Source organism: Lucilia sericata, unplaced genomic scaffold (genome assembly GCF_015586225.1).
Source record: "Lucilia sericata isolate MDLA Ls3-8-SP2 unplaced genomic scaffold, ASM1558622v1 Contig000682F_arrow, whole genome shotgun sequence".
Lineage (NCBI taxonomy): Eukaryota > Metazoa > Arthropoda > Insecta > Diptera > Calliphoridae > Lucilia > Lucilia sericata.
In genome coordinates, this window is record NW_023994686.1 from 80216 (window position 1) to 92764 (window position 12549).

General features: G+C 31.4%; 3 protein-coding genes across 3 annotated transcripts; 1 reads left to right on the forward strand and 2 right to left on the reverse strand.

Moving 5' to 3' along the window:
* Positions 1 to 743: 743 nt before the first annotated feature.
* LOC119607274 (brachyurin-like) lies at positions 744 to 1690 on the reverse strand. Its single transcript, XM_037961135.1, has one exon. The coding sequence runs from the start codon at positions 1644 to 1646 to the stop codon at positions 798 to 800; it is 849 nt and encodes a 282-aa protein (XP_037817063.1). The 5' UTR covers positions 1647 to 1690; the 3' UTR covers positions 744 to 797.
* A 1510-nt stretch (positions 1691 to 3200) lies between these two features.
* On the reverse strand, positions 3201 to 4137 carry LOC119607284 (brachyurin-like). The gene has a single exon (XM_037961151.1). The coding sequence runs from the start codon at positions 4101 to 4103 to the stop codon at positions 3255 to 3257; it is 849 nt and encodes a 282-aa protein (XP_037817079.1). The 5' UTR covers positions 4104 to 4137; the 3' UTR covers positions 3201 to 3254.
* A 3581-nt stretch (positions 4138 to 7718) lies between these two features.
* Positions 7719 to 9293, forward strand: LOC119607266 (putative RNA-binding protein Luc7-like 2). Its single transcript, XM_037961127.1, has 2 exons — positions 7719 to 8934; positions 8993 to 9293. The coding sequence occupies exon 1, from the start codon at positions 7855 to 7857 to the stop codon at positions 8878 to 8880; it is 1026 nt and encodes a 341-aa protein (XP_037817055.1). The 5' UTR covers positions 7719 to 7854; the 3' UTR covers positions 8881 to 8934; positions 8993 to 9293.
* The last annotated feature ends 3256 nt before the right edge of the window (positions 9294 to 12549 follow it).

Consider the following 12549-nt stretch of genomic DNA (forward strand, 5'->3'; position numbering starts at 1 on the left):
GTTGGCGATTTAAGGCGTTGAGTTGTGAATTTTAAAAGTTAATTTGGAGTTTAATTACAACTAAAAGCCAGTAATAATTTAATTTATTTTTTTGAAAACCAAAAACGTAAGGGCCTAACTGGACAATTTAACCGTTCCCGCACTGGCCAGACTAGTAAATTTAGAACTAGTAAAAGAAAAATCTGAATAGTGTTCATTTTTGTTTATGAAAAACATAAGCAAAATAAAATTTTACAACTTTGTGGTCAGCGCCTATAGAAACTGACTCTTTGACATTAATTGTTGTATTACTAACTTACTTGTCTGTCTGACTGACTTACTTTTACTTTCCTATTTGGAGAAACAAGTGAAAAACTTCATGCAATACCCTACAACCGCTAAAATGAAATATTAGATTGTTTATAAATGTTTAATGGAATGTTTTTTAAGTTGTAGCAAGATTAAATGTAATTTTTGATTGAATCTGGTCTCAGAATTTATTCATCAGGTTTACAAAAAATTGTTTTTGGTCATACTTGAGGCGCTATAACAGCGCGAAGATACCTTTATCCTTGACTAAGTGACTAAGAATATTCCTAAGTTTAGACTAGAGATCACTAATTTATTAATTGGCTTTTGATCGTCAAATTGAAAAGTTGCCATATTTGTCTAGGATTTTTTAAGGAACCTATTTTACTGATAATTTGTAGAACACAACTTACCCTTCCATGGTTTTAAAACGACCCATTAATAAAAATTATAAATGTTATTTCGGGTTTTTATTTAAATCATCGTTTTATTATTGTACTCCATTTCATTTATTTGTTGACAACACCAGAAACTTCTTCGATCCAATCCAAGTAGGAAGTAACTCTGGTGAATACACCAGGCCAACCCTTTTCGCAACCCAAAGCAATACCGAATGAGGTAGCACCAATAACATAGTTAACACCACCATCTTTGTAGACCAAAGGACCGCCAGAGTCACCATTGCAAGTGGATTTCTTATCAACTGATTTGATGCAAATCATCTTATCGGTTACTGAACCCAAGTAGTAAGTTTTACAGGTGGATTGTTTCAAGACGGGAACTTCGATATAACGAAGGAATTGAGATACAGAGGTAGCGGCATCACTATCGCGACCCCAGCCAGAAGCCCAAACCATATCACCTTCATAGGTGGAGTATTTACCATCCATCTTGGGCAAAGTAGCAGGTTGAATGAGCTCATTGAATTCCACTGCTACAGGCAACTTGATCAAGGAGATATCGTTGGACAAGGTGCTGGCATCCCAGTTGGCGTGTACAACAATGTTGGCTTTGGAGGAGTAGATTCTTTGTTGACCTTTTTCGTTATCGTTCTTGATGTCAGTAGCACCCAAGTAAACAGTAACACCATCAGCACCATCGGTACAATGAGCAGCAGTCAATACCCAGCGGTTGGAAATCAAAGTACCACCACACCAGGCACCTTTGTTACCGAAAACCAAACTTAGACCAACTTGGTAGGGAAACTGACCAGGTTTGGCGAGTTCACCGTTGGTAATACGACCTTCCAATTCTTCCAATGGCATAACAGGTACCAAGGGAAGACGTTGCTCAACAGCGGGCATAATGCCAGCTGAGGCAATAGCTACGAACAAACTTAGAGCAATAAAGGTTTTCATTGTCAAAACGTAACGAATTGACTACTGAATTTTCGACAACCATATCTCTCTTTATATACCCACAAATTTCTGCTAAAATCTCACACACCACACCACTATCTTATCCGTTGAAATATGACGACAACAACGTCTAGTCAAGAATAAGTTTGAAATTTTAAATTAGGAATTTTGTTTATAGAATTTTTGTCAAAACAAAATGTTAATGCATTGAGAAGTGCTGCATTATTTTGATTTATTATGTTTGATTTAAAAATTTTGATTTTAAATTTTATTGCAGTCTTGCAATAAAATTCAAATACAATAAGAGGACCATAAATTATGGGATTTTGTAAAATTTTCCATTGCAAATACTATAAAAGAACAAACGAACATTATAGAATCTTTCAGTATTTTCAGCATAGTTCTAAGTTAGTTAACTAAAATCGAATTTAGAAAATGTTTTTTCCTACACTAATTTTTATACTTTAGGTAATCCCACGACTACTCCTCTGCAAATATTATCGGAGTACAAGGTCCGTTTAGTAGTTTTATGTAATGTTTATTGTTTTTGATAACGACATGATCCACAGCCTACATTTCATTGTAAATAAGTAGTTTTGGGATCAGGACATCGCAACGTTCATTGAAACAGGCTTTTTCTTATATGTACATATGTGGATTAGTTTTGGACCAGACCAAGACCTTTGCACTCTTAATTTTGTCTGGGTAATGGAAAATTGTATATACAAAAATTTGCAAAAACATGCATTTGAAAAAGGTTTGAACATTTTTAAACAATTGTAAAAAAATACAGTTAATTAGGCTTAGGTTTGTCCTTGAAAATCGCAACATAAAAAGTTGGTTGCAACTTTTCTTTGGAGTATTTATCAAGTATCGACTATATAGGAATTTATGTGTATATTTAAGATGTGAAATCAGAGTTTCTTCTCAGCAACCAACTCTGGAATCAGACTTTCTTAACAACGTTAGGTTTTTCCGATATTGTGTCTTAAAGATTAAAAAAAACGTTTTTGGAAATTTTTGAGTCGAAATAACAAGGCGAAGACTTCACAATTTACAATTGTTTTAAGCTTTATGTTAAAATAAGAAGATATGACCTTCATTTCAAAGTAGACAGATTGGATTTTTAAACAACATCGAAAAATTGATTTTCGAATGCCAGATTCGGACTGAAACCGATTTTATAGATTTCTGATCTGTACTAGAAAAAGTTCATGGCTTCTAAAACACATTTCGATATCGAAATAAAACTTAAATGTATTAGATTTTTTGATACATTTTACTCCTACATCACCTGAACAGTTGTTACTTACAGATGGATTTTTTTCAAAATGGAATGTCATCATATTCCTTAATGGATCCTCTAAATGGTGGATAAGTTCATTTAATTTGTGGAAATCGAAATGGATACAATAAAGGCTAGAGTTTATGCAAGTCGTAGACAGTTAAGAACTGTTATTTGTACCGAAGTTATTATTATTGCCAACACAAACTTTTTCCACAATTTACCCGCCAAAGTGTTAAAGTGACTCATAATAAAAGTTACAAATGTGATTTCACTTTTTGTTTCTATTTAAAACATTATTTTATTAGTTTACTTAATACTATTTATTTGTTGACAACACCAGAAATCTCTTCGATCCAATCCAAGTAGGAAGTAACTCTGGTGAATACACCAGGCCAACCCTTTTCGCAACCCAAAAGAATACCGAATGAGGTAGCACCTATAACATAGTTAACATCACCGTCCTTATAGACCAAAGGACCACCAGAGTCACCATTGCAAGTGGATTTCTTATCAACTGTCTTAATGCAAATCATCTTATCGGTTACTGAACCCAAATAAAAGGTTTTGCAGGTGGATTGTTTCATGACGGGAACTTCGATATAACGAAGAAATTGAGAAACACCGGTAGCGGCATCACTATCGCGACCCCAGCCAGAAGCCCAAACCATTTCACCTACATAGGTAGAGTATTTACCATCCATCTTAGGCAAAGTAGCAGGTTGAATGAGATCATTGAATTCGATTGGTACAGGCAATTTGATCAAGGAGATATCGTTGGACATGGTGCTGGCATCCCAGTCGGCGTGTACAACAATGTAAGATTTGGAGGAGTAGATTCTTTGTTGACCCTTTTCGTTATCGTTCTTGATGTCAGTAGCACCCAAGTAAACAGTAACACCATCAGCACCATCGGTACAATGAGCAGCAGTCAATACCCAGCGGTTGGAAATCAAAGTACCACCACACCAGGCACCTTTGTTACCGAAAACCAAACTTAGACCAACTTGATAGGGAAACTGACCAGGTTTGGCGAGTTCACCGTTGGTAATACGACCTTCCAATTCTTCCAATGGCATAACAGGTACCAAGGGAAGACGTTGCTCAACAGCAGGCATAATGCCAGCTGAGGCAATAGCTACGAACAAACTTAGAGCAATAAAGGTTTTCATTGTCAAAATGCAACGAATTGACTACTGAATTTACGACAAACATATCTCACCTTATATACTCAAACTTGTAGCATAAATAGTTATAGTTAAAAACTTACACGAAACTATCTTATCCGCTGAAATCAAGGCGATTAAGTAATGATTAATAATCATAATCATTAGAAATTAGATTATTTTTATTTTATATGTAAGTAATTAATATTTCTCATGATTAGTAATATATTAAGAAGTACATACATATGTATGTACAACAAAATAAAAATAAATTCGGCTGCTCCTGATTCTTTCTTATTATTCCCGATAACTTTTAGATTTTTTGTAATCGCAATGAATCAATTACTAAACAGATTTCTGTTCTGAGAATTTTGCATAACGAATTTTTGTCAAAAATAAAATTTTGTATATTTTCGTACGTTTGATTTAAAAAAGTTTATTTTAATCCCATAAATTATGAGAATTTGTAAATTTTAGTTTGCAAAAACTATAAAAATCCAATGAACCATTATAGAATATTTTAGTAACAACATTACATTGAGAAATGTTACTATTTTAAAGAAATATTTAAAGATATAATATTAAGCATTTTGAAATTAATCCCTATATATTTTCTAATGAAAACACTGTGCAGTTAGCTAAAAAAAAATGGCAATGATCGAAATAAGAATGAATTTTTCCCAATTCTTAAATGCCATCTGATAAAAGGCTAAAATGTACGTATTTAATATACATTTTACTGATAAACACACACGCGAACGCATAGTATTGATATTTTTCTATGAAAAATTGGTAAATGAATAAAAACAGTAGTCTCAAATTAAACCGTACACTTAATATTGTGCTATTTTCCTAACTACTTGAAAGATAACTTATTTTTTATACTTGTCATTAGAGATAAATATGTGTCGAAACGTAAATCCCCACTTGAAATAATACAGATTTATTGTTTCCTAAAAAAAATTATTTGACCACATTCATTTTTTGCTATCCATTTTAGGTACGTCGTTTGTTATGAAGGTACATTGATACTAATGTTTGCTGTGAGATCTATTGCAAATAAATGGTATAAAATATTTAGTTACACATTCAGTCCAGTTGTAAATGTCTAACATACAAATGGTTAGAATTGATTTATTAAGTATTCCATGTCTTAATTTTTCTATTTTTGGAACACATTCTTAGTAGTAAACGCAAGATCCGATTTGTATTTTAACTATTAATGGCTCAAGTTGTTAAACATTTGTGTACAAATTATATATTTACGAAATTGCCAAACGACCTTTTGTAATTTTACAATGTAATTTTTCGAGCCTATAAAGTATATATTCCAAGTCATTCTATATAGCGGAGTAGGTTTAACTATGTCCGTATGTTTGCTAAAATCAGTTTTCGAAAGATACTAGATATCTGCCAGGTCCCAATCTTCAATTATCTATCTCACATGTGTTTTCGAGAAAATCGATATTTAAAATCAGTAAAATCTATCCATAAATACCGAGATATGAGATTCCGTATCAATCCATAAAAATATTAAGAAAATATTCTCGATTGTTTTTTCAGAAACTCCTAGCAGCTTTTTTTTAACAGATTTTGTCACAAAAGTTAATATTGTATAAAATTATTTGAATCGGTTCAAAATTTCATATAGACCCCATTTCATGCATATAAACTCCAATTCCCAAAACCACTTAAAATAACATTTATTTTTTTAACTTAAAAATTAATTTTATATGACTCGAGAACTAATAACGAGAATAAAATTCTACACAAACATATTATATATATATATACATATATACAAAACGTTCTGCGACTCTTTTTCGGATCCATCTATTATTTGTTTATTATTTAAGCTTTGAATATTTTCTATAAATATTCGGCGTGTTAATTCTGCCGACTGTGTCTGTAAAGTCTGTACAATCTTTCAAAACACACTAAAATACCATTCCGAAATAAGCCAAAATAACGTGAACATATACACTATAATTTAGGGTTCTATAAATCGACTTTCGAATAATCGAACAATCGACTTTTTGTCGAAAAAAGTCGAAATGTCGAAGTCGACTATTTTGTTCCAAAAAAGTCGATAACTATCGTCTATGAAAAAAGTCGAAGAAAGTCGAAAAAAGTCGAAAAAAGTCGAAATGTCGGAAAAAGTCGAAAAGTCGGAAAAAGTCGAAAAGTCGAAAATAGTCGAAAATTTTAAAAAAGTGGAAATGAGGTCAAAAACTCTAAAATAGTCGGAAAAACTCGAAAAAAGTAAAAAAATAGTCGAAAAAAGTCGAAAAAAAGTCGAAAATAGTCAAAAAGTCGTAAAAAATCGAAAAGTCGAAAAGTCGGAAAAGTCGAAAAGTCGAAAAAAGTCGAAAAGTCGAAAAAAGTCGAAAAGTCGAAAAAAGTCGAAAAGTCGAAAAAAGTCGGAAAATGTCGGAAAAAGTCGAAAAAAGTCGGGAAAAGTCGAAAAGTCGACCATTTATAAAATACTAGAAGTCGAAAAGTCTAAAAGTCGACTTTTAAATAAATGAAAAAGGTCGAAAAGTCGAAAAATCGACTTTTCATAAAATGGAAAAAGTCGAAAGGTCGAAAAGTCGACTTTTAACTAAATGCAAAAAGTCGACTTTTCGTTTCAACTATAGAAGCCTACTATAATTTCATTACCGAAATGAACATAACCATTACTTTTTCAACGATAACCATTTACCAACCATGATATGCTTCCACTTAATATTTTTAATAAATTTTTTTTGGTAAAAAAATCGTTTAATATTCAAATTCATGTTTACCACCAAAGAATAAACAAGAAGTGAAACGCTGTCATTTTTTTACAACAATAACATTACGCTCTTCTCACAGACGAGTACTGTGTAAATCCAACACATATGTAAAAATTTTATTCTCTCTCCAAACTTCAAAACTTTTTCGCGAAACTTTGAGGATAATAGCACTTTGAAATATTTTTTATCACTTAACATTATATTTTATAATTTTTTTGCACAATTTAAACACATTTAATAGCCCGAAAATAATATATTTTTTACAAACGAAAAAAAAATATTTTTTATTTTTTGACATTGAATTTTTGTTGGTTGAAATTAAAACTAAAAAAAAACAATGTTGTAAATTTTCGTATGGTAAACGAAAAAGATATTTCAAATAAATAATTTATTTTTTCAATATTATAGATTAAAAAAGAAATAGACGTGTTTATAAAATGTTTGTAGATAAAATATGTGGAAAATATCTTAAGAAACCTTTCAAAGTATAAATTGAAATGTAATATTTTTTTTCAATATTTTTCAATACGATTTTTTGCAACTATGTTGACTTGAGAATTCTACTAATACATTCTTAGAGTTAGGTACCGGATGACAGTAGACTTAGGTACTTTTGACAACAGTTTCATTTCTTATTTATTCTTTGTTTACCACTAAGACGACATCATACACTTCATGTTCTCAAAACTTGAAAACTTGAAAATCTTAATTCATATAGTAATATCTAAATTATCAATCTTCTAACAGTACAATTAACTCAATTTTTTTTCTGTGTGTAGCTGTCAAAAAAAAAAAAAAAATGCCAAAAGTAGTTGGCAATACTAACACCATCATTTTTTTTTTCTTCAGTGACATTGCTTTTTGACAGCGACTTTTAATGTAGACATCTAAAAAATTTTAATGCAAACGTTGAATAATTGGAAAAAATTATAAGAAAATATAAATAATTGATTGTTATCGTAACAATTTAGAAATATAAAATGTCGGCTACAGATCAAATGAGAGCAATGCTCGACCAGCTAATGGGTACTACACGCAATGGAGACGATGGCCGAGGACTTAAATTTTCAGACCCCCGTGTGTGTAAAAGTTTTTTATTGGACTGCTGTCCTCACGACATACTAGCATCCACTCGTATGGATTTAGGAGATTGTCCTAAAGTTCATGATTTAGCATTTCGAGCAGATTATCAAAGTGCAGCAAAATCTCGGGATTACTATTATGACATTGAGGCAATGGAACATTTGCAGGCATTTATAGCGGACTGCGATAGACGCACCGAAGCAGCCAAGCAACGTCTAAAGGAAACACAAGAGGAACTAACGGCCGAAGTGGCAGAGAAAGCAAATGCAGTACATGCTTTAGCCGAGGAGATTGGCAAGAAGTTGGCCAAAGCTGAGGCCCTGGGAGAAGCCGGCGAGGTGGAAGAGAGTATGTCCCTAATGAAAGAAATCGATGAGCTACGAGCTAAGAAAATTAAAGCCGAACATGAGTACCGCACATCAATGCCAGCATCAACATATCAACAGCAAAAATTACGTGTTTGTGAAGTTTGTTCAGCCTACTTGGGTATCCATGATAACGATATCAGATTAGCAGATCACTTTGGCGGTAAGTTGCATTTGGGATTTTTAACCATAAGAGAAAAATTAGCCGATTTGGAGAAGACAGCCGGGCCACGCAAGGCTGAACTGAAGCGTACGGGCAAGATCCATGAACGCGATGATGATCGATCACGTTCACGTTTCTTTGTCGGTGGTCGTGAATTGGATCGCCGTTCACGTGTTCATCGGTCTCGTTCTCGCGAACGACAGCGTCGTCCCGATGGCCCCAGTACGACTAGTCGTTCGGATCGTAGAGATCGGGATAATCGTGAGAGTGATTCTGACCGCAATAGGAACAGCGGACGTAGTGGCTCCGATCGTAGAAGATCTCGATCACGCTCCCGTGGACGTAGCTTCAACTCCCGGAGAAGATCAAATTCACGTGATCGCCATCGCCGTTAGTTTAATTTATTTAAGATTTAACTAACAAATGTGATTGCTGGAAATGTCGTACAGGTATATTTAACATGAAAAATATAAAATTTTGTCGTTTTCTCAAATATTTTGTTTACAGATATAATTACTTTGGCATAAGACGTGACACATCCAGTAGCAGATGAAGTTTCGAACCTGGCGAAACACCTTTTTTTACCGTAGGCATCATTTTATATAGCACGTATGTAAATTTCGAATTGCTTTTAAATTCACAAACTTAACGTTGTTTAATAATTATTTTATTTTTTAATTTTCTAAGCAAACACACAGATAATTTTTCTCTTAGATATAAATTTATTCACTACTATTTTACTTTTTTCATAATTGGACATTTTAATTTCTTGAATTATGTTGAAATAAAGCAAAATAACATTTCTTTAGATAATGGAAGGAAAAAATTAAAAAAAAAATCGCAAACATTTGAAGCATATAAATTTCATAGACAAATTGCAAACTGTATGTATTTAAAACAAAAACTATTTTACGGGGTTAATATTAGAATGATAAATATGTATTTTTGGGAACTTAATAATCTTTATTTACAACCATTTTTTCTCTCATACTAAAATAAGCCATCTATCCAAGGCCAAGCTAGCCCTACAGCCAGTTGGTTATTAGATAATCCACCATTGTATAAATTAGAGCTGATTGTTGGTAAGGAAATAAGAAACAAAACAAACGTAAACAAACTTTGTCATTTCAGCCAGCATACGCATACAGCGTTTTTAAGACACTCTATGAGATTGATTGATTGATTGAATGATAGTTTAGTTATTGGGTACGTATAACCGTGGCAGTGATGTTATCTTCTTTGTAATATGAATGGTGAGCAATAAGCTTTACATACATACATAGTTGTTAGAATTAAAAAATAAAACAAACAAAAAGTACCGAATTTCTACTTTAATCCTACGATAATGTATTTTATAGCATTTTGAGCTGAAAATGTACACTTGTTGACATGATTAGGTTGTTCGCCCACCCATCCTCTTCGTCCATTGGTACGTATGTACAAAACAAAACAACTTGTTTTCACATTAGTTTTTCTTCATCTTCAAGAATAAACCAACATGTGAGTACAGACTTTTTGCTTAATATTTAAATAGATGGCGACTATTCCATATCACAGTTGGGTATGTATTCTATTACTACATATTTAAGAAAAAGATGCTGTTGATGAATGATGATTTATTTTATTATAAACCTCTATAAATGTGCTACAAATTTTTACAAGTACTTTTTACTGTATGTGTATCTTCTCAGCCGATTAACTTTATTACAAAAAAAATGAAAGAAACTTCATTGAGAAGGTTGGGGATAGCAGGGACGTTACGTATTTATATGTATGTATGTATTAATGTATCTTAAAGAGCGGATATTAGTTTATAAGTCCACGTTTCTCAAGATTGCTTTACCTTCATACTTTTTTCATGGTACGTATTTATGATTTCCATATTATAATAGCAGATTCTTAATTTCATTTCGTAATAATAACAACAATATTTTTTTACGTGAATTTCATCTTAAATATATAAAATGTATTAAGTAAAATGCATTAACACAATTGTTAGGAAATTAATTATACAGTTGTAGTTTTCTTTATTTTCAAAATATTAAACCTTTTAAGTTTTTATATTTTTATTGGAAGAAAAAGAAATTACAGTTTATAATAAACCTTTAATTTTGAAAAAAGTCATATAGAAGTTTTTTTGTTGTTATTTTCTACTTATTCTTAAAGGATTATACAAACATGTGTATTTTATAATAGAAACAAATAAAACAGATAAAACGCATAAACTAATATTTGCTATTTTCTTCACATATTTCTGGAAGACCTCCTCTTAGTTGACATTACAATATTTAGCTTCATTTGAAGCTTGATATACATTTTCTAAATTTCGTAAGTATTTTCTTGCAATTGTACTATGGAGTTAAACCCTTAGTTTATTATAAAAAGAATATTTTTCCAATTCATAATCGCTATCATAGCGTTGTATCTTTGTATGTATGTTATTTTTGCCTATAGTAAACAAATTACGACTTACAACTTAACAATGCTACGACATCGATTATAAATTGAACAAGTATTTAGTTTTCATTAAAATTCATATTTGCGATACATATTTTATTACAATTTTTTTCTAATTGCAACACACTTGGCGCTATCTCCTCTAAATATTGACAAAGTAAATTCAAATTTCTTTAATTACTTCAAAAGTGTTGCAATTTTACTTGAACTCTTTTTAGATATAGAGAGGTAATGAGATTGAAATAACTAAAAACCATGTTTAGCAATAACTTTTTTTTAAATTGGATATTTAAGGTATAAATTGACCAAAAAAATAGTTTATGACTGTGGAAATATTATAATCAGCGTTTAATTGAATTCATATTAAAAACTATTTTTAAGAATACAAATGTTGTAATCAGTAATTTAAATAATAAAGTCTCTAAAATAAATAATGAAAAAATATGTTTTTTTTTTTTTTTTTTGTTAAAAAGGGTTGAAATACTAAATGTATCTACAACAGGGGTGAAATTTCTACTGCGAGTCTTTTAATTGGTATAAAATGTTGTGAAAACTGTAAGTTTTTTGTTATTGCCACTTTTTGACATTCGTACGAGTTGCACGATTAATGAAACAAAGACTGAATCGTTCTCACGACAATTTAATATTCGCTTCGGAATGATACGAGCTATAAAAAGCGAAAGTATTGTTGTTGCTGGGGTTGACAGCCTTTGGCCGAATAATTCGGGTCATTCCGGTACGTAGATCGAGCAACGGACTCAAAGCCTACTGGCACCGTATAGACCGTACTGTCCATAACGAATGTCCTTCATGTGGTCAGGGTCCCCATGACACACACCACATATTCAACTGCCCAGCCAACCCCACTTCACTCCGTCCAATGGATTTATGGACACATCCAGTTGAAGTAGCTCAATTTTTAGGCATGGACTTTGAAGTAGAATCCCCAACTAGATTATTGTATAGTTTTAGCTGTTACAACAACAACAACAACAAGCGAAAGTTTTTCCCCTAGGAATGAACTAAACGGTACAGTCGAACTGTTACAAGAACAACAATAGTATTGGCGATTTTAAGAATAAAATTAATTCAATTTGAACAAAACATTTCCAATTATATTTTGCGTCTCGAAAATCAAAAATTTTTTTTGATAAAAAAGCAAATTTTTATGAAATTACTTTAAAAACCAAAATTTTACAAAACACTCACCTGAATTTCATAGAGATAAGTTGTTAAACAAAACTAAATAAATTTTAATAAAAGCAATTTATTGCATTTAGTTTAAAAATTATTAAAAGAAACTTTCAAATAAATACCATTTTTTTAAAGTTTAAAAATAGTATTAGTTTCGTTAGTATGAAATCCCTAGTTTCAACTTATGTATTTAAATATGTGCAGTGTATGAGAGAGGGGTAGAGCAATTCAAAGATTTTTTCAATTGTTTTTTTTTTTTAATAACTAACTATATAAGAAACGTAACGAAGTTTTATTAATGATTAAATAGTATGTATAAGAAGTGTTTATTATTAAATAACTTATAATTATTATAAAAATACAATGCAGTGAAATAAATTTTTTATATATATATATGCAGCATATTTAGGAAT

Coding starts and splice junctions, on each gene's coding strand:
- LOC119607274 (XM_037961135.1), bottom strand. CDS start 1,646: ATGAAAACCTTTATTGCTCTAAGTTTGTTCGTAGCTATTGCCTCAGCT.
- LOC119607284 (XM_037961151.1), bottom strand. CDS start 4,103: ATGAAAACCTTTATTGCTCTAAGTTTGTTCGTAGCTATTGCCTCAGCT.
- LOC119607266 (XM_037961127.1), top strand. CDS start 7,855: ATGTCGGCTACAGATCAAATGAGAGCAATGCTCGACCAGCTAATGGGT.